Source organism: Megalobrama amblycephala, linkage group LG2 (genome assembly GCF_018812025.1).
Source record: "Megalobrama amblycephala isolate DHTTF-2021 linkage group LG2, ASM1881202v1, whole genome shotgun sequence".
NCBI lineage: Eukaryota > Metazoa > Chordata > Actinopteri > Cypriniformes > Xenocyprididae > Megalobrama > Megalobrama amblycephala.
Genome location: NC_063045.1, coordinates 16542474 through 16565461, shown reverse-complemented (window position 1 = coordinate 16565461; position 22988 = coordinate 16542474). Strand labels below are relative to the sequence as shown.

Sequence of the window (22988 nt, the reverse complement as noted above, 5' to 3'; positions counted from 1 at the left end):
TTTCTTTATTTATGTTTATGTAATAAAATACTTTCAAAGTACCAACAGAAAAAAATAATAATATTTAACATATTTTTTTGCTAAATATTTAAGTTACTTAACACTCTGAGGTCTAAAAACGCGCCGGCGCGTTTTGCAGGTTTTTTTTCACATTGCAGCAAAACAGACTTAAAATACTCTGTCATTTTTTGTCATAGAAACATAAGTAATACATCAATTGAAACTATAGAATATCTCCTTTTATTTGTATACACTCAGAGTAAAAACAAAATGTTGTGCTTTTTGTAAAATAAAGAAAACTAACATGATGCGTGATCTCTCATCTCCCTCTGAACGAAGTCCAATCTGATAGTTCTCAGAAAATGAAGTGTAACTTAGTGAATACTAATCAAAAAAAATTCATACTTATGTCTAACAAAACGTTGAAATGTCAGGTTTTAAATCGTGCAAGTCAAGTCAAAAAAAAACAAACATTCTGTGTTTATGTAATCTGTATGAAAAGAGAGCCATGTCAGAAGTCCGTGATTCAGCTCATTACCCACTAATGCGGCCACACCCACGGAGCCAGCGCTATTCACAGGCAAATTCAGAGACAACACATGCATTCATCATCTCAATCGTTTATTTATTGCCTTGAAAATTGTTTATCTGGATGAAAAAGCCATGGTTAGCGATCTCTGGAAGACATTCAGTAAATTCCTGTTTGTTTTCTTCTATTGATAAGTTTTAAGTGAGTTTTTGTTTCTTTAGCGCCCTCCGGCTGTAGTATGAATTGGTAAACACCATTCATGGAATATCGTCTTCTTCTTAGGTGAATTTGTGGACTAAAATGCACAGAGCGCCCTCCGGCTGCAGTATGAATTGCAAACACCAGCGCTCATAGAGATAACAATGAATATTAAATAAAAAATAACTCCTCTGTATAGAAAATTGACATAAACATATGAGAATCCTATATTTCTCCAAATGTGCATGCTTTTAAACTAAAAGCCTATATTCAGACTTTTTGCATCACAGAAATACATTATATTTTAAAGTATAATATAAAACCATTATTTTATATTGTAATAAAATTTTTCTGTATGTTTCATATACCATGATGAGCTTGAGACATCACAGAAGTTTTTTTTCACAGCCTACCTGACTGAAATGCCTCATTAATATGCAAGTCTTTTCAGGTCATTACTATTCAATTATTTTGTCTTCACAGGTGAGAATGAGCCATTATTCATGGAGATTCACGCCTCCTCGCATACCGTGTTTCTTGGCAAAAAGTGTCTTACAAAAAATAAATCAGTATATTGTTATAAATGAAAGAGTAGTCAGCATAATTTTTACATAATTTTGAAGCAAAAACTCTAGTCTACAACCTTCAATACCCAAAAGTCTTGTGAACACAGATTTAATATACTTTTATTGGCCTTATATCAGTGACTTAAGTTTTTTGTTTTTTCAGTAACCACGCATAAACGTTATTCCTTCAAAAACACAAACATGTACACACATGTTCCTCACATATTATGGTAGCCTAGTTTGTGCTGAATACAGTGTAATGACACTTGTGTCATTAATATGTTTATGAACAACTGAAAAAAGCACAAATGTCAGGGCATGTCAAAACTTCTCCAGGCCCCAAATCAGCCTCAGACTCCAGAGGGTTAACTCACCTTACTGCAACACCCAAAAAACTTGTCCGAGTTTGTGACCCCAAACCCCCTTTAAACTCTCTATCCTCAAAGTTATTGATAGAGGGAAATTATGAGCGTATAATGCTATGGACAATGCATGGTGGAGGGCCTATTATATACCGGTAATGGATAGCACTGAGTTTTTGAATGACATTGCACTGAGATTGGATGACAGAGGGATGTGCGATTTATGACCAAATGAAGCACCTCCACTTCCCCCTCCTCACCCTGTCCTCGCCGAAAGCCATTTATTTTCAGTATGATAGAGAAGCACGTGGTGGTATTTATGGTTCAGGAGTTTGTAAATAAGACAAAATTAATGAGAAAATTAAGTACGTTTTTGAGTTTTGGAGTTGGGATAATGTTGCTTTCACGATGCAGTATTATACATTAAACTATGTGTAGCCCTCTATAATTCCCAAATTGTCATCAGTAAGAACACTTAAATGAAATGACATTAAGTTATTAACTTTATTTTACCCATGTACCCATGTTTATTTTACCCATGTCAATTCTGGTAACTGTAGAAACAATATCTAAAGAGTTCACAATACCATATGTTGTAGAAATGTTACACCAATGTTATTTAACATTTCTTCAAAGGAAAAACGGCAGATAAAAACACACCATAATACATTTCAACCCTCTTAAGAATAATATCAAAACACCATATTTTACTGGAAATCATGTAAAAAAAAATATTCTCAATGAAAGTGTCTCTACGCCATTCCTACGGGAAGCTTTATTAAAGCTAATATATAAAAATTATATTAAAGCTAGAATAACTGCTACACTTTTTACAAAATATGCAAATGAGGCTATTTCATGCTTAGCGCTAAATAAATAAGAATGATTTGTTTGTCATGTTGTTTCCCCTCACTCAAAACAACAGGAAGTGTGGCCAATGAAAAGAGCTTGTCAACATTATTCCTTTTATTGATTTAACACTAAAGTCCTGTGGCTTAAGTTATGTTGTTATTGCTGCCTATTGAAAATACAATGAAACATGGAAGGGGGGGGGAAACACAACAGGAATTTCACATAAGGCCATCTAGGACTCTCTGGATAAAGTGCGCCTGTTATATTCTTCAAATTTTCAAGGGCGTTGCTTAGAAAGCAACCATGCCAATGAAATTATGAATATATCCTCAATCAAAGCAACTTCAGATGGTAAAACGTTTCATTCACCGCCCCATGCGGTCTGCATTCATATGAGTGTGCGCCGTCTCTGCTTCCTTTTAAAACCATGGGCCATACCGAAGTATTTAAGAGCTTACAACATCTATATGAAGCACTTAAACACAAGGTCTGCGGCATCGAACGACTCAAGCACTCTGGATACAGCGGCGGTACGTTCACAACGCACATCAAAACAAATAGACATTATGTGGCTTAAAAACGTTAATTGTCGAGAAGTGAGGGAAGCACTGTCAACGACTTCATAAAATTTCATATGAAGTTCGTCGTTTCATTGCTGCTGGAGTGGTTGGTTTTTCTAACAAGGTTGAATTTACAATGCAGTTGGGTAAAACGCACAGTTTTATTGTCATTGTTCGCAGCTCTAGAGACCCAAGCCGCTTTCACAGAAAAAAAAGGAGCCGTGGGCAAAACAAAGGGTGGAATTTAGAGAGAGAAAACAGTTCAATCAGTTTGGTCTTTAACACATGGGAGTTATATTTTCACCTGCCACATTTGAAAAGGAAGAGGCTGGCAAAATATACAAGTGGTGAAATGATCACACAGAGGCCTGCGGTGATTTCCTGTGGATTCTGCATCTCCCCAAAAAAATCATTATCTGTTTGGACTGATTTGGAGCCAAAATAAGTAGTGACATACATAATTTACATATTTGTGCTGATTTTATTTTCACTAAAAAACTAAAGGTATATTTTTTATATACCTACAACAAGTGTTTAAAAAGTAAAAAAAAATAATAATAATAAATAAATATATATATATATCCCAATCTTTTGTATATTTAGCCTAAATATATATATTTTTAGGCTAAATATACAAAAGATTGGGATCAGTAAAGAAATGTATACTTTTATTCAGCAAGGGTGCATTAAATTAATTAAAAGTGAAAGTAAAGACATTTTATGTAACAAAAGATTTCTATTTAAAATAAATGCTGTTCTTTTGAACTTTCTATTCTTCAGAATCCTGGAAAAAGAAAAAAAAAACTGTATCATGGTTTTCACAAAAATATAAAGCGGCACAACTGTTTTTAACACTGATAACATTAAAAAATGGTTCTTGCGTGCCTAATCAGTATATTAGAATGATTTCTGAAGGATCATGTGACACTGAAGACTGGATTAATGACACGGAAAATTCTGGAATAAATTTAAAATACATTCAAATAAAAATAAACTGTTATTTTAAATTGTAATAACATTTCAAAATTATTACTGTTTGACTATATTTTGTTTAAATGCAGCTTTTGTGAATTGTCGTGTTGCAACTGATCAATTTTACAGATTATTTATATTTTAAAGTTTTTCCCATCAAAAATAATTATAGTATAGAATACATATATCTGTTTTAAACACATTCAACCATTGTAAAAGAAGTCTGACTAGATTTATGCAAAATCAAACTTATACTATCTGTCTATCAGTTTCAGTGTTCAGGATTTTGAGAGACTGTGGTGGGCGGACATCGGTCCCTCTAGGGGGCCAGGGGACATGCCCCCCTGGAGGAAAATTGTGTACATTGTAAATTTAAATGCATAAATATGGTGCATTCTGAGCTAAATTAAGTGACTAGATCAATGAAAAAAATTGTTCTCTTGTAAACAATTTTGTGCTCTAAAAGTAATTTATTTATTGTTAATGGTAGGGCACATTAGTCACGTACACAACATTTAGTAGGCTAAATGATAGTTTGTAAGTGGTCAAACATGTAGAGCATGCAACGCCAAATCCGGCCCGCCAGAGATTTCCATCCGGCCCCCAGAATAATACTGAATTCAGGAATAGCCTTGTAAGAGCAAAAAGTTTAGGGCTGGTCCGAATACCATTTTTTGAGCTTGAAGCTTCGGTAGTAATGAACATCGACTATTCGAAGCTTCGGAGAGAGGGGCTGAACATATTTTTCTCTCTAATAAAGGCAGGAATCTGTGTCTGTATGTCCGTTTGCATTTTTATTATTTCGAGAACCGTTCATCCAATCGACTTCACAAGGGAGTGCAGTGTCGCATTTGGTGCAATATAGATGGACACGCGAGACGCGACACATTTAACAGAATTAATAAACTTTTAGTAAACTACAGTCAGAACAGCGCGAGCGGGAAGCGGCGCACCTCACGCGGGCAGGGCTTATGCTCCGAGAACGGACACTGCACTAGTGATATAAAACGCACACACACAGGTCTGTTAAACTAAGCAAAACTTTTAAGGTAGTCTAATATTTTTCTGACTAACAAATTGGCACAGTAAGGGTAGATTTAAATAAAGAAAAACGAAATTTAAATAAAGAAAAAACGAAATTTAAATAAACAAAAAACGAAATTTAAATAAAGAAAAACGAAATTTAAATAAAGAAAAAACGAAATTAAGTTAAATTAAAAACGAAATTAAGTTAAATTAAAAACGAGATTAATTTAGATTTGATAATAACGGGTAAAAATGCTAATACATTTTGTTTCTATTATTCTATTTTCCACAATGTCAAAGCAACAAAACACAAGCTCAGACATGCACTTCGGTCCATACAAACTCCGCTGTTCTGCGCTCTAGCCAGAGAACACTCCCGTTGCTGGAACACGCGTCGGTTCTATTTCTAGCATGCACGCGTTTTCCGCGTGGCTCGAGCGTGCCTGAGATGCGTGTCTCAGTGCGCAAACTCCAACCTGTTAAATATGGGAGCCGAAATAAAAATGGACACGCCACGCCGGCCTTATTCAAGGGGGAATGAGAACCGTTTCGCGGGGGATCCCAGGTGTGCAAAACAAACAAACAAAAAAAAAAAAACAACGAATATTCGAATGTCAAATTTTCAAATCGAATACCAACCCACCGACCTGCATGTGACAGTGATGGACAGCTTGACAGCCTCACAAATATGAAGCCTAAAATATCGCTATCGCCCCCTGGTGGCTTGCTGCAGTACAGGTAATATGTAAAAAATAACATAAATTTGGAATTAGAATTAGTATATCAAATAATAACATATTAGGATACAATTTGAATTTTATTTTATATTACGAGTATCTGGCCCTTACAGTGTCTGCAGAGAAAAATTCTGGCCCTTGGACAAATATAGTTGATGACCCCTGATGTAGAGTATACATTTAAACCATTAAAAATATGTAGCAAAAGAGGTTACCTGTGTTGAATTAATTTATTTCTAGAATAATTAGTGGGGGCCTGTATCTATACATCTGTATTTGTGGAACTAATGGTCACTCTTTGATTTGTTAAACATAATCCAGAATGCACTAAAGACACTACTTCATTATAGTGAAAAATAGCAAATGAATAAAAATATAGAATCATAAGCTGACAAATAAATAAATAAACAAACAAACAAACTAGATGTATATCTGCATCTAACAGTTTATTGATCATATGTTTCTTCTCACTTTTAAATTCCGGTTATTGTGCGTGACACCAATTCTTAGTCCTTGTGTTGTGCGATCTAGCAGACACCCTGTAGCCAATATGATGACATCGTTTAGAAACGTCAATAAACTCCAGCAAGATAAAGTCATTTTATGCAAATCCACAGTCCTTTATCTACATATCAAGTATTATAATAGGAATCATATTGGAGTGTTTTACCGTGCTGACTGCCGTTACCGAACGCGCTGCGCTGTTTGAGTGCTGAACAGAGAATGATTGACAGCTGCAGCGGAGGGAAGGCGTGTTTGCGTGAACTTAAATTTAACGATGTACATATTCTTCTGTCCCTTACATGAAGTTATGGAATAGCTTCAGATGACTTTGAATATAGTGCATGAAAACTTAATTGGTGCGAGTCGATTTCTTTTGCTCTATGACTCCAACTTTTGCCGTATAAAAGAGCGCAATTATCAGACAGTTATTTAAATCACGACAGGCCTAATTTCCGTTTAATTTTGAGACTGTGGCGGGACAAATTAGAATGTGGCGGGCCGCCACAGTCTAGTCAATGTATGGGAAACACTGAGTTTAATGATACCGCAGTTTCCAGGGATGGAGGACACAAATAATCAGTTTAATCACTAGAAACTGACTTAAATGCTACATTACTGGCACCTTCTACATCTACACTGCATCATGTAACCTTGTATGTAAAAATATACAATGTTTAAATTAGGTAAACAAAAGTTAGAAATTCACTTTTGAAACTTTTAAAACAATAGATTAAGAAAACCTTGGGAAAAATCCATAAATACTCTAGGAAAGCAGCCTGTTTGAGAGGGATTCATATGGAAATACTATGGAATCCATATGGAAATACTATCTATTTATTTAGTCATTAACTAAAGTATGATTACAATATAAATACTTCCAAGGAAAACAACATCCACATCTATGACAATTTTACCGTAGGACACACAAGTTTAGCGGAGATGTAAAGACACTCGCATCGGATCTCAAATTGAGTTTTACTTCCTTTTAATGTGAAACTTCTCCTGTGGCATAAGATGTGGACAAACAAACAACAGCTGAGAAAATAAAAACAAGTAAACCAACTAAACTGTGACTTTGTTTCAGAAAGGCCTACATCAATTATCACTGTGTTGAGACATTTTTTAATTAGTGTGGAAAATGAACTATTTATAGTGCGGTTTAATGATGTGAGTCAGGCTAAATCTCTATTGATTTTCTTGTGATATATACAGCTCTATTGCAGAAACAACTGATTAAGGAGCTCCACAGAACGCAAACACAGGATTCAAACTGCACAGGCTTGTAACACAAAGAATGACACACTTTTCTTTGATCGAAATATCACACTGCAATATTCTGTGTGACGCTCTTAAACATAAAGGTATTGACACTGAATGTACCAATGTCAGATCATTTTGATTAATGGGAGTAATAAAAATATTGTCGATTTCAAAAGTGTTAATCAAGCACAGAATGATATTAAAATATTTAATATCAATAAACATTTGATAAAAAATAAAAGTAAACTGCATTGTATTTTGAAAAACACTGTACAACTTTTCCTCAAGACAGTAGAATATTAAAAATGAGAAAAGACAAAGACAGATATGTAGATTTAAATGAATGCAATATTCTGCGTATTTTGATCATGCACCTGCTTAAATGTGATACTCATTTTAAATATATTTTAATAATTATTCCAAATGATATTTAAAAAGTAAAAGGAAATGAAAAAAACTAATATACATGTTTGAAAATGATTTTTGTTGATCTCAGAATAGTTAACCATGTGCAGAATGATATTAAATATATTTATAAATAAAATATACTGCTTTGTGTTTTAAAAGCTACAGTACATGCTTTCCAGAAGACAGCAGAATATTAAAAATGAGAAAAGAGAAAGATGGACCTTTAGATGATGCAATATTTAATTAATTTAATGCAGTATTCTGTACATTTTGAACCTGGTAAAATATATATTACTATATAATATATATATTACACACACTCTTAATAATAAATAAAATATTCCAGAAAATGATCAAATGATCAAATTAATTTAATTTCCCAGAATATTCAAACAAAAATAGTGCAGTTTGGCTGTAATAAAGCAGCTTTAGGAAGAATTTCACTGGCCATTTAGAATGATTTAACGGGAAAAGGAAGTAACAGAGGATCTGTTTGGAATCCTTTGTCTTCCGCCAAAAATAATTTCACCCAGATTCTGACAGTTACTAAAAGAGAAACACTGGAACACAGAAAAACCTGGACGGCAACTACCATTACAGATTTAATGGAACGCACGAACGCAGAAAAGGCGAGAATAGAGTCTCAAAGAAACGGCTGCATTTACCAGAAGTCTGAATAAAACTTCATTTCAAACTCCAGTCACACACACACACACACAGATGCTCTCAGTCTGTGCCGTCTCCATGTTAAACAGCAATTATCTCTTCACTCCCCACTGTTTACTTCAACTAAAACCACTGTGGGCTTCAGCGCTAACGCAATCCAACGGCGTTCAGGTGCCACAGACTTCAGATGTATTTGACTGGTTTTGAGTGCCAGAGTGAGAGAAACACTCTTACCTGTAGTGAGTTCAGGAGGCTAAAGATGTAAGCGATAACCATGGAGAACGGCACGAGGACTCCACAGAGCCAGGTCAGGCCCAGGATCGGCAACAGAACCAGCACGGCTTTCACTGCCGCCCTAAAACTCAAAAAAGCACCAAAAATCAGAACAGGAAGATCTGATATGGTAAACACATTGTTTTATTATAATCATGCATGAATATGGTCACACACACACACACACACACACACACACACACTCCTCCTGGCTGCTCTGGCTGACTTTTACACCGGAGAAGACAGATTTCGGGGGTCATTCCCAGCACAACAGGAGCTGCTGCTTATTCTCACATTGTGACAATTTCCATGCTAAATCGCTTTTAATTCTGTTTAGTATAAAATTACCTCCCTATTCAGGTAACCGCTAAAGCGAACCAGCTGCTGTCCGAATGAGTCCTGCCAAGCGGAGGAAGCGTGTGTTTGATTTTCCTTGGAGAACTCTGTATTTGACCACCGACTTTCAAGAGTCACATTGATATATTTTTTTTTTTTAACACACAGAGGCCTTCTGAGGGCCCCACCTCAACGACTGATGCCGGAGGTCCAGACGCGTCCAAATGCGGGCTACATGTGGCAGCTTAATTTGCGTTGTGGTTATTTATGGTCTCAAGGAGAAGCTGAATCTATAAACCAACATGAGAATCAGTATAAAGGCCTGTTTTTAAAAATATAACGCCGGATTCCTGCAGTGACGGAGCTGTCTGAAACTTTACTTTGAGATCCTTGCAAAAAAGTCGAATCGTTCCATTAATGGCCCAAATAACAAACAAAACATTTGATGTTGAAAGAGGCTGTAATGTGCAAATAGATCATTTTAATAGAAAGCCAACATGACTGAGGATCAGTCAGACTCCACAAGCAGACAGGACCACCGATCACGAGCACAGCTGTGAAAGGGTGCCTCCATGTGGCCATCCATAAGACAAAAAACGAGCACTGAAGAATGAGCTCATGAGAATCATTCCCCTTCCCGTACCTGAATTCGAGAGGAAGAGAGATGTCCTACCTTATCTGCTCAGAGACTTGCTCTTCCGGGCTGTTGTTCATCATCAAAGATCTTCTCTTGGCTGTGGCGATGGTGATCAGGACCACACGAGTCAGAATCATGATATTCACCTGGTACGCAAATACAAATAAATTAAATATTAAGTATAAATAAAAAGCAATTATTTACATAATAAATATTCAATATATGCATATATATGTAAGTGCACATGTATGAAATGATAATATTAGTAATACAGATTTGTTATATTATTATTATTGTTATGATTTTGTTTTATTATATATACACACATATATATATATATATATATATATATATATATATATATATTTGCGTTATTTTATTTTTCTTTACAGTACTGTGCAAAAGTCTTAGGCATGTCAGTATTTTCACCCCCCAAAAAAGGTTTTAAGCCAGTGATTTATATCTTTTGCTGTAGTGTGTCAATAGGAAATATCCGTTCACATTTCCAAACATTCATTTTGCCATTAATTGTAATAATCCAGTGAGATTTTTGAATACACAAGGAGACTGACAACAGCTGGTGCTCCACACAGTGCTCTGATCTCACCATCATCGAATCCGTCTGTGATTACATGAAGAAACAGATGAAACTGAGACAAACTAAATCCAGGAGAACTGTGGCCGTGTCTCTAAGATGCTTGAAGAAACCTGCCTGCAAAGATACAGTACTGTGAAGAGTTTTAGGCACTTGTGTAAAAATGCTGTAAAGTGAGGATGTTTTTAAAAAATACTGTTATAAATAGATTTTATTTATCAATTAACTTATATTAACTAAATCAAAACAATATTTTGTGTGACCACCCTTTGCATTTAAAACAGCTCTTGTCCAGGTACACTTGGGCATCATTTTTCAGGTAGCTTTGGAGGCAGGTTTCTTAAAATCTCTTGGAAACACGGCCACAGTTCTTCTGGATTTGGTTTGTCTCAGTTTCATATGTTTCTTCATGTAATCACAGACGGATTTGATGATGGTGAGCCTTATTAGTCTTATTGTGTATTCAAAAATCTCACTGGATTATTACAATTAATGGCAAAATGAATGTTTGGAAATGTGAACAGATATTTCCAATTGACACACTACAGCAAAAGATATAAATAACTGGCTTAAAACCTTTTGGGGGGGTGAAAATACTGACGTGCCTAAGACTTTTGCACAATACTGTATATTATCATATAAAAAATACCATATATGACAAAAATATGTCATATATATATGTATATGTATATGAATGCATGTATGTATGTATGTGTTTAATAATATTCTTCTATATAAAATATATATAAAATTATAATAGAAATAGAGACACACCATAATAATGAAGATGACTGGGCCTGCAAAGCCCCATATGACACCGTTCTGAACACTGAGCCAGCAGTGGCCATCAGCTGAGTATTTCCCAGAGGCAGAGGCCAGCGTGATGGTAACGATCAGCACGGGCAGGCCTGTTAAAGGACAGACATTTCTATATTAGAGGTGTTTGAGTGGGCCAAAAAGCATTTGGACAAAAATATCAAACCAAAATTTTCAACCAAGTGGCATCTTTTTGTTTTCATTTTGATAAGTATATCTACTTATAAATTTTTAACAGTTTTTATAAAATGTGTTGCTTGAAAATGATGCTTGTGCTATGGTAGTATTCCTTGTCTAAGAAAGAAGAAAAAAAGGACTGTAAAAAAAAAACAACAACTATAGAAATACTCAGTGGAACAATAAAGTACAAAGCCATCAGATTAACAGGAAACCTGCATTCCTGTACTCTTGAACCCAATCAATAACTCTGCCTATCCACAACAGATCGAAGAGGAGATTGGGGGCGGAGTGCCATTACCCCAGCCAATCAGGTAGTAGTATTTCATGTGGCGGTCCTCGCTCAAATTAACGCTCACTACTTTGCTCCAGAGCAGCAGGCCCTCGACCAGCATCCAGCTGAACGATGCCATGAAGAACAAATGCATCAGAGCTGCCACAAGCATGCAGGCCACCTACAGGGCAAAGGTCAGAGAACAGGCAGTCAAGGGTCAAAAGGTCAAACATCCACACAAACATGGCCAAACACCAGTTTATGCAATGCCAAATATGGCAACAACACTAAAGTTGTTTTAAGGCACTGTCAGACTGCTGGCACGATTTTGTAATTGATATAGAAAGAGACTTTAAAAACTGACTTGGTTTCCTTTTAAAAAAAAAACAACTATATAATGACCTAACTAACATTTAAAAAAAGCAATAAGCCATGTGATTTTACTGTGTTGTTAGACCTGTGCATCTTAAACATAGTATAAACACTAACAAATGCCCTTATGTGGTAAATACTAAAGTTAAAAAGATAATTACATTAATATTATTAATACATTTATATTACTATTTTTAAAAGTACTGAAAAATGATTCTGCATTGCAGTGTTGTTATTGTAAATAAAAACTATTCAAATCGTTTTAGGCAATTAAAATAAAGCTAAAAATTAAAAACATATTAGATTAAAAATAATTAAAAAGAAATAAATAAGTTTTAATTCAACTTTTAAAATGACTAAAACTAAATAAATAAATAAATAAATTAAACCTTTACAAAAATAATACAACTAACTAATAAAAATGACTACTAAAATTATTTTAGGTAATTGAAATAAATACATATTAGATAAAAAATGAAACATTTTTATTTCTTATTTAAGTTTAAGTTGAATTAAATTACTAAAACTAAAAAGAAATTAACTAAAATTTAACTTAAAAATAATTCAAATTAATTCAATAATAAAATATTTTTAAAAAACTAATAAAAATGACAAAAGCATACAACATTACTAATACACAAATGAAAATTGCAAATATAAAATAAAAGCTCATTCAAAATATTGATAAATACTGCACTAGTCTACAAATAATAATAAAATAACATTGCTAAATAGTTAAATAATTGAATTAATGATTTAGCAACTTAGCACATCGTTGAGACAGAACTTTTAATTAATTGATAATTAGTTATTCTATTAAAATTGATTTTAAAAATTGTGCTACCAAATAAAAATGTGAAAAACATTGTACCTTATTATGAACAGCAGAACCACTGCAGAGAAGGACAATTTGAGCACAAGTCAGAGACACAAAAAGATTCTTGTGGACTGATGTGCGATCCGATTTTGGGATGCTGTTAAAACAAAGAAACAGTTTTTGTAAATTTAATGGCAAAATGTTTATGAAATAGAAAATAAATCTGGCATATTGTATTTTTTTGGCAGTCCATATGAAGTGTGATTGTTGATTAGTGGCAAACAGGCCATAAATCTCTTAAAGAAATCAGCTTGGCTGATACTGCGCTGATTAACCTCCCTTTGTGTGACCCTTTGCTTTAATTAACTCCCCTGTAATGTCACCATAAAACTTCAGCTTCGAGCTCATTTGGCACAGAGCGCTAATTAGCTGATTAGTGGTTTTCAATACGTATTCAGCCTCACAACTGTGCGCTATTGACAAGCGCGAGGAGGTCTGTGAGCTCACAGACTATGATTGCGAGCGGCTGCGTGCTGCTGAGAGTTGAGCAAATGTTATGCTATGTCATGACCTTTATGAACCCAACACTAGAAGTCAGACATCATAAAAGATAGTGAATCAAATGATGCCAGAGCACATCATGGAATGGGAATATGCTGTTGGCGTGGCAGTGCATCCATGAAAACCACTTACTCTAACACGGTAAACAGCATCAAGGTCACCACCAGCGCGCAGAGAGAGGCTCCGGAGCCGATAAACGTCAGCTTCGTCAAAATGCTCTCCTCTTTAGCACTCCACTGCAGGGAAAAGACCCATCAAAACACAACGATCTTGTATTCCTCACACTCTGTCTATCTCTCAATCTAACTGACTGGAGATATACTTTAACTATCATATATATGAGTGTTGATGTCTCTTACTGCACTGGATGGTGATACAGTGGCACCAGATATCAATGAGAGATCATATTCAGTCCTTATGAAGTTCTACAGAGGAGATTTTCACATAATTGTGAATACAAAATCACAAAGGCTACTATTAAGGCTCACTTGCTTTTGTAAGCTAACAGTGACCTCTACTGGACAGATTGTGGTGTAACAGAAAATATGATTAGTTTTAGACATTATCTTTATGTAAATGTTTATATGGCTATTTAAACACTTTCAGACTTTTTAAAGTTAAAGGGATGTACACTGATGAGCCAAAATATTACGAACAGTCACAGGTGAAGCGCATATCATTGATCATCTCCTAACAAGGCCAAATATTAAGGTCTGGGTAGATTAGATGGTAAGCAAACCATCAGTTCTCATAATTAATGTGTTGTTTAATGTAAATTAAGATCTAAGCAACTTTGACAAGGCCCAAATTGTTATGGCAAGGCATCTGACTAGGTTAGAGTATCCCTGAAACAGCAAGGCAAAATATAATTTTATTTTTATTATTATAATAATTATATTATAAAAAAAATCTTCTGCATAGTGGTGTTATAAAACAATTAAAATCATTTTAGGTCATTAAAATAAAGCTGAAATAAAATAAAATAAAAAACTTGAAAGTAAATTTGAAATATATATTTTATATATATATATATATATATATATATATATATATATATATATATATATATATATTAGTACTGTCAATTGAGTAAAAAAAATTATTAAATCACATTTTTTGTCTGTAATAAATCCTGATTAAAACATTGGAGTTTTTAATATTTTATATTGTAATAATTTCACAGTTACTCTCCAAATTAATGTAGAAAAAACTTAAAGTAACTTAACTTAAAGTATATATATATATATATATATATATATATATATATATATATATATATATATATACACACATTTAAATATTTGTTTAATGGCATCTTTTTATGAATGAAGGCCAGTATCATTGATACTAATACTGGTACTGATGTCTCTATGAAATTGATTTTTTTTTTTTACATTAATTATAGTCATTCAACATTACAGTATAACTAAAAGCTATCAATTAACGTGATAATTTTGACACCACTAATTTTATATATATATATATACACACATGAATCCATTATAATAAATGGTTATATATAATAACTATAACTATAGTTATATATAATAGTTATGTATTTCTATAATAAAATATAAAATGTTAGCAACATAATTTTTGTTACAGTTCAAAGCACATACTCTAAACATACCCGGAGCTCCATATAATTCATGAGGACAGCAAAATTGGTGGTGTGGTTGCAAAAACAGGATATGACATCAGGAGACGAAGGCAACACTCTGCACCCTTTATTGGACCAAGCACTTGTATGACCCGCCCTTTAGACATGAGACACTAAATCAGACCCACACAAGACACTGTAATACAACAAAACACCAGTTAGTAGTTTTGCAACATGATTACATTCACTTACATGAATCCGATATTCCAAAAGACGCAGACGGGCGTGACTTCCTTGGAATACTCTGCCTGTGTAAGAGCAGTATTATTTTAGTGTCACTATTATTATATACCATTATAGTTTTATTTTAATATTTTAATTTCAAAGTTTTAGTAATTTTAAAATTTTCACTTTTTTTAAATGGTAAATAAAAGTGTTTTTTTTTTTTTTTTTTACCATAATCCCAGAGGATAGAGTGTACTGGACAGAGACAGGAACATTTTCTGCCCTCTGCACATCCCGCACTGTCGCTGAGATTACTGCCGTGGCTAGCTGACCACTGTGATGCCTAAAATAAAAGAACAGAATAGCCAAGGTTTTTTCTGCATTGAAAATATTTTGGCAGGCACAAAAGATTAATTTGATAATTTAATGTGACGATATCTGCTGTTCTGCAGTACTAGTACCCACTGATAGCCAGCCGCTTTAAAACGCTCCTTGAGTGTTTGTGTTTGCGCTTTGTAAAGACCATCATAGGTTTCTATTTACAATGTGTTTTTGCAGCATTGAGCAATGTAGCCAATCACAAACATATCTGTTGAGCATGTGAACAAAATTGCTAATCAGAGGTGGTTAGGTTAGTCAGAATCCACTCAACACCACTCAAAACTGCAGTTTTTGTTCAGCACGAGTTCTGCACACTCATTTCATTATAATCAACAAAGTATGAACTCAATGTTAATAAGAGATTCATTACACAGCTTCATTGATTATGATGGGAGATTTTGTAAGAGCTCAGCTTTGTGTACCTTGCGTTGTAATTGGTAGCTTCAGTGATTATAATGGCGATCTTTGCTCGCTTTCTATATATAATAATTTTTTCATGCAGCAAACTACACATTGCAAAGTTTCTGGATTGACAACCGTATTTAAATGAGTGATTAAATCTGATTGACAGTGATAACCATGACAATGAAAGAAACAAAACAATCTGATACTGTATGCCAAATGATCTGTACATTAAAGGGATAGTTCACCCAAAAATGAAAATTCTGTCATCATTTACTCACCCTGAAGTTTCTCCAAACCTGTATGAGTTTCTTTCTTCTGTTGAACACAAAATAAGATATTTTAAAGAATGTTGGTAATCAAACAGTTGACGGTAGCCATTGACTTCCAGTGACTTCCTTTTTTCCTACTATGTCAACGTCAACATGGCAACAGTCAACTGTTTGATTACCAACATTCTTTAAAATATCTTTTTTTGTGTTCAACAGAAGAAAGAAACTCATACAGGTTTGGAACATGAGGGTGAGTAAACGATGAAAGAATTTTCATTTTTGGGTGAACTATCCCTTTAAGTCTTGGAATGTGAATGCTAAATGCCAAATAATAGACCTGCTATTTTTCTATGTAATGTGTTACTTTGTTGTTCACAATTCAGATCAGTCACTCGGTGACATTTTACATTTAAATATACAGATTTTTAAATATGAAATTGCTCTAAGCACATTTGTTTTATGATCTTTCCTGATAGTGATTATTTTTTATTTCACATATAAATAGGTTAACATTACAAACCGTTTCTTTGCATTTATTTTGGATTTATTGTCAGTACTGGGGTCGTAGTTCACATGGGTAGGGTACTTTGTACCGTGTGTGTGTGTGGATGACCGTGTTCGTCTGCCACCACCGAAAACCATTTTTGACCCAGGAAAAACCCTGACAGCATTACAATAGTGATTTATAATGAAAAGATTTAAGTTAAATTTGGTGTGTCAATTTGGTGTGGAGAGATTCAGGACGCTCTTGCTAACCTCTTGCCATCTGTCTGTTGGTCAGCAGGTGTTTTGACCTCCAGTCTGGACGACTTCTCTACCAGGTTACTGTAGTAGGTATAAATAACCATCACTTCCTTGTGGCCTGTCAAATAATATAAGCAGATAGATGTTCTTTAAAACATTATAAATTCTGATATTTTTCTTTAGAAATCAGCAATTTACCCTATTCTCACCCAATAAAAAGACTCTCTGCATTTCTGACTCAGGTATGAGGATCTCATCATGGCTGCCGAACTGACTGCCATGGAGCGAGGGCTTGAACACACAACTGCAGCTCATCTGCGCCAGCCCTCGTGGCTCCAGGTGAATATCTAACAAAGCAAAACGTGACTCTTGATATAACAAACACTCATTATTGTTTGTATGGTTTTTATTGTGGGACAACCAAAACAGCCATGGCTAAATATTAATAACTGCTTGAATACAATAACAGAAAAGAGAGGTTTATCTTTATTACTCCACCTCTCAAGAAAACAAATATTGACTCCTATTTGTCAGAAGTCAGAGATGATGCTACCTAGTCATGCTAAATGAGGCAAAAAACACTGTACCCATGTTCTTTGTTGACATTGTGAAGCTTTTGCGCTCGGCCCAAAGCTCATCCGCCAACGTCCACAACAGCTTGTCAATGTTCTCTACCATTGTCAATGGTCCAAGGTAATTCTGAGATAATACAGGAAACAGACTCAAAAATCTGACATAAGAGTTACCATCCACTTTTTGGATTTGGTTCCAGAAGAGCAGAGTATAACCAATTTCAATCCCACAACATACCCAACGATCTCTCAAATCCTCCCATAGTTTGGCCATATCAGAGTCGATGAGCCTGCTGACTAGTTCCAAGCAACTGCGGATCATGGATATGAAGACCTCAGTGGGAACATCTATTTTATTGAGTTGAGTGGCCTTCTCGATGGTTTCGGTGAGGTACAGGAGATCAGAATGTGTAATGATGTCTGCGTTGCTGTCCATAATTCTCAATATGGCACTCAAGAGGTAAATATGACGAGTCAGGTCATTCTCCGAGAACAAGGTTACATTTGTATTCTCTGTATTCTGTGGAGAAAGGAAGATAATGCATATTATATATGTCTATGTGTCAATAATACGGAGTATATTTGGATCTCAAATAATGAATGATAGGTTAAAAATAAGGAGGAAATGGATTTACAAGGCTAAGAATCCATTTCTCAATGAAATCTGGAGGTTTATAGTGAATCTAATAAAAATCAGCCTTGAGCTCTAACTCACAGGTTTGGAATGAAACTCATTGCTGACTTGTGAGAAGAACAAGGTCCCAGGAAAACCTAAGAAGTCAAGCTGCTCTGAAATAAAGAAGGAAAACACCTGGATTATCACACATGTTGAAAATGCGCAAGAAATTGCATTGCCAGGACTCCAGACAAAAATCAAAAGACCAAAATAAAAAATAAATAAAATACAAAAATTAGGAAGCCACTGGCTCCTAAAAGACAACATATTGTTAAAAAGAATCTTTACTTACAAATTTTCATATGAGCAACCAGTGAATGAATAAAGTCTCACAACACTATACCTCACAATAATGGTTCCTGGTTACTTTTTCAAAAGGACATAACAGAAAAATGATTTGCAGTTCAGTGAGTCAGTTGTGAACTTATATTTCTGAACAATTCACTGAGTCAGATTCCAACTGTAACTTACGAGGTTCAATCGGACACGTTGCATGCACTCTAACGAGATGAATAACATCTGACGAAATTGCAAAAGCTTTTCTAACTGTCTCCAATGATGATGTAAGTTTTAATTTAAATATCATTACTCGAAACCAGGTTATCACCTTTTGGGAATAGGCAAACACTTCCTCTTTGCGTCCAACATGAGTCATTAATCAGTTTCCCACTTGCAGGGTCTAAGGTTACACAGGCCTTGTTAGACGTGTGGAAGGAAAAATTGGGATGCAAGCCAGAGATACGTTGGTCTGGTGGTTGGCTTTTGGAACCTACAAGAAACAAGAACCAAAAATTGTTTAGCAGAAACCCGATCCTTTTCAGTAAAGTCTGGGGCTGCCGAAAAGCCAGCAAGCTAAGTTTTTTATAGGCTGCCAATTTTAAGATGTCACCATGAGTCATAGTTCTTGAGCTCTCCAAGTCTGTAAGAACCATATGTCCTCTCTTCAGCAAAGAATAAGGGACTCCGGGTCCATGACTCATGTGATGGGATGTGTACGATCCGAAGGGTGGGTCTCAGCATTACCGCATGCATGAAATTTTTACAACCATCTCAGCCTGTGGTTACCAATCACAACTTGGCTGTATTCACATTGATGGAAGAGTGGAAATTATAATGCAAATATTTGAGTGTGCTATACCACCTCCAAAATCTCTACCTTTACACGGTGAGTTCCTTCTGCGTGTTTGTAGTGACGTCTCTATTTCCAGTGCTGACTTATTCCACTTGAAGAACAAGCCAGAAGGAACAGGTGAACAAACTTTTTCCATGCTTTGGATTTCAGTGTCGACCAACAAACGATCCCACATGTACAACTGCGTAACATTCCCACAAAGCGCCTTGTCGCCATTGTAACCTCCGTAGGGCTCCTGGTCTTGTCCGATCATGAAAAGGCCATCGCCTCCTATGTAATTTGATGTGTTGAGGGAGTTCCCAGAACCCACCACCATTCCATCCACCCAGATGCCCCACTTCCCACTATTCGCAACCAAGCTTGCACATACAAAGTGCCAGGAGGCATCATTGGGAAAGCCTGTTACGTAGGTGGTGTTTGAACCATGCACCAGCAATGCAAGCTGGACGGGTTCATTCCCTGTGATTCGTGCTTGGAGTTGGAATTCTTTAATGAATGACCTTATGGCATACGAAAAGACTGTGGAAAGTCCATGGCAAGTTGGATCAAGCTGGAGGTGAGCGCAAACCGTTAGCGCTTCCATATTAGGGAACTTATGGCGGAGGCGAGCCGATTTCCGGTGTGGCCGCACTGGAAATTCCAGCATGTATACATCTGGAGGACCTGGAAATGTTTTAGAAAACAACATGCAATATTTATTAAAGAACAATAATGCAATTGTAGTAAATGTGACATGAGCATGGAAAAGTAGTATATGTCACGCACCAATTTTTTGAAACATGCCTGCACTTTCAATCCATACAGGTTGAGTGATATTCAGGGACTGTAGAAAACTGTTCAGCCTTTGAATCTCTTCGGTACTGGACACCACCGCTAGGGTCCCTGAACGCTGGAGACAGAGCCTGTGTGCACTGAACCATGGCTGGCGATCTGCCACATACTCAGGGTAAAAGTCATCATGCGTAAGCGGGTATTTGCTTTTGCTTTCCACTGTAAACACAAGGTTGTTTTGTTTACAGACCCAAACAGCCTTACATCTTATACATTTGATACTTTATGTCTAACAAACTGTGAACAAATTGTAATTCTGTCCATGTGATTTTAAACTGTTAGTTACTAATTGCAACTTTCAAATTAACATAATAGTAAGAGGATTATAACAGAAATCAGCCCTCCATGATTATATCTGAATTTTAAGCATATTACATTTAAACTTTGAAGCTCATATGAATGCTGTGGTTACCTTTTTCCATGCAGTGATGGATGAGTACCTTTAAAAAGAGGTTGTAATTATATACAAATAATATTAATTCATATAAATAAGCAATCTATATTAATTATATGGTTTTGTTATAATTTATTATCATAATTACTCATAACATGAAGATTTTCTCCACATAATGTCAAAAGTATATTGCATTAGGATGTATCTGGACTACTTACAATAATGTTGGAGCAAACGATTTTCAACAGATTCATCCTGCAAACAAAATAACTCATTAACAGTGACAACTTTAACAGCTCATAAGCTTATTATTGAATAAAAAGGAAACAGAAATTAGACGGTTTTAAACACTTTAAACTAAGAAGTTTACAGGGAAAAATATTACTTCAGGTCAGCTCTGTCAGCTACGTCAAGTGATGATGAATATGTATTTAAAAGCCTCGAAACTGAATAAAACCGCACATTACCTGAAACGAGGTAAAACGGTTAGTCGTAAGTCACAAATGGCATACTTTATCTCGAAAAGAAAAGTTTAGCAAACGGTTCGCACGCGCTTTCCGTTGAATGTGATGTAAGTATCTTCTGTCTGTGTGTGAGATCATGAGAACCAGCGCGCGCCTCCCGCTCGAAGCAGTTCCCGCCACTCCCTTCACGATGGACACACATCATTTAGTTTCCGAGGTCTAAATAGAACTGCATTTTACTTTGAAAACTGAGCCCATTTTGTTGTCAGTTATAAAATAAATCTTTGAATTTATGTAAAAATTTGTGTTTATATGTTGTAAAGAAATCAACCTTTGACCAAAGCAGTGGAGTCAAAATTAAAATAAGAAAAATTACGTCATTTTACACTTTTTACAAATTGCTTTTTAGCATTTCAAATAAGTTACACTATTTTAATATTTTAAATAATAAACTAATTTTAATTACATTGCGTTCCAAATTATTATGCAAGTGACATATCAGTAAGATTTCAGTAGAATAAACATTTAGATTTTAGTTTTTCTAAGAAAATGTGTGTTTGTTTATTTATCCATGTCTTTTTAGATAACTGGTATCAATCTCAGACAAAATAATTTGCCAGGTCTATGGAAAACCTACTTAGAGGTTGTTCAACATTATTAAGCAAGTCACAGTTCTCATGCAATATGGAGAGGAAGAAAGATCTTTCTGAAGATGAAAAGCATGAGATGGTGCAATGTTGTGCAAAAGGCATGAAAACAACTAATATTTTGTGAAAACTGAATGTAGATTATCAAATTATCATAAGATTTCTGAGTGATTAGAGCACAGCAGAACTCGGTCAGATAAAGGCTTATTAATGAAAGTTCCTGTCAAAAAAATTAATTGTATTAAAAGGACAGCTATAAAAAAAAGCCAGTGTTGAGCAGCAAACAGGTATTTGAAGCTCCTGGTGTCTCTGGAGTCTCAAGAAGCACATGATAACACATGCAGGCTGGCAGTTGTGCATAAACATGCATTTCAGCCATCACTAACCAAACCTCACAAAGAGAAACAATAACAGTGGGTTTAGAAATACATGAAGACTCATTTTTTAAATAGTTTTATTCACTGACTAATGCTGTACTACAATAGATGGTCTAAACGGATGGATTTCTGGATGGTTGGTGAATGGCCACCACGTTCCAACAAGACTGTGATGTCACCAAGGAGCTGGCGGGTGATGATTTGGGCTGGAATATTGGGAAGTGAGATGGAAGGTCCCTTTAGGGTCTCTGAGGGTATTAAAATGACTTTTGCAAGATATGTGAAGTTCATAACTGGCCATTTTCAGCTATGATATAAAAAGGAGGATAACACTTTCTGAAATACAATGCACTATGTACTATCCCATGCTGCAAAAAAACATGTAAAAAAAATGTATTTCTACACCCACTGTAAATGTTTCTCTTTGTAAGGTTTGGTTAGTGATGGCTGAAATGCATCTTTACGCACAACTGCCAGCCTGCATGGAGAGCAACTTGAGACTCCAGAGACACCAGGAGCTTCAAATACCTGTTTGCTGCTCAACACTGGCTTTTTTTATAGCTGCCCTTTTAATACAATTAATTTTTTAGACAGGAACTTTAATTAATAAGCCTTTATCTGACCGAGTTCTGCTATGCTCTAAATCACTCAGAAATCTTATGATAATTTGATAATCTCCATTCAGTTTCACAAAATATTAGTTGTTTTCATGCCTTTTGCACAACATTGCACCATTTCATGCTTTTCATCTTCAGAAAGATCTTTCTTCCTCT

At 35.2% G+C, this 22988-nt stretch overlaps 1 protein-coding gene across 10 annotated transcripts in view; it reads right to left on the bottom strand.

Moving 5' to 3' along the window:
- The window catches only part of LOC125263839 (adhesion G-protein coupled receptor D2), a 94154-nt gene extending 72748 nt beyond the window's left edge, over positions 1 to 21406 (bottom strand). For 4 of the 10 annotated variants that reach the window (XR_007183908.1, XR_007183907.1, XM_048183112.1 and 1 more), the window contains exons 1-21: positions 21195 to 21405; positions 20946 to 20982; positions 20746 to 20773; positions 20268 to 20492; positions 19527 to 20165; positions 18978 to 19139; positions 18410 to 18483; positions 17933 to 18214; positions 17710 to 17821; positions 17332 to 17469; positions 17135 to 17240; positions 15555 to 15666; positions 15351 to 15406; positions 15129 to 15255; positions 13858 to 13923; positions 13631 to 13734; positions 12992 to 13094; positions 11776 to 11929; positions 11256 to 11389; positions 9923 to 10032; positions 8875 to 9001 (exon numbers count right to left, since the gene is read on the bottom strand). Coding sequence is in view for 8 of the 10 variants with exons in the window: in XM_048183112.1 (XP_048039069.1) it covers positions 8875 to 9001; positions 9923 to 10032; positions 11256 to 11389; positions 11776 to 11929; positions 12992 to 13094; positions 13631 to 13734; positions 13858 to 13923; positions 15129 to 15255; positions 15351 to 15406; positions 15555 to 15666; positions 17135 to 17240; positions 17332 to 17469; positions 17710 to 17821; positions 17933 to 18214; positions 18410 to 18483; positions 18978 to 19139; positions 19527 to 20165; positions 20268 to 20492; positions 20746 to 20773; positions 20946 to 20981 (2895 nt within the window). In the remaining 2 variants the exon portion in view is untranslated. Of the gene's footprint in view, positions 1 to 8874; positions 9002 to 9922; positions 10033 to 11255; positions 11390 to 11775; positions 11930 to 12991; positions 13095 to 13630; positions 13735 to 13857; positions 13924 to 15128; positions 15256 to 15350; positions 15407 to 15554; positions 15667 to 17134; positions 17241 to 17331; positions 17470 to 17709; positions 17822 to 17932; positions 18215 to 18409; positions 18484 to 18977; positions 19140 to 19526; positions 20166 to 20267; positions 20493 to 20745; positions 20774 to 20945; positions 20983 to 21112 lie in introns of all 10 variants that reach the window. The other 6 variants (XM_048183116.1, XM_048183120.1, XM_048183114.1 and 3 more) reach the window with 5 other exon arrangements.
- Between the last annotated feature and the right edge of the window lie 1582 nt (positions 21407 to 22988).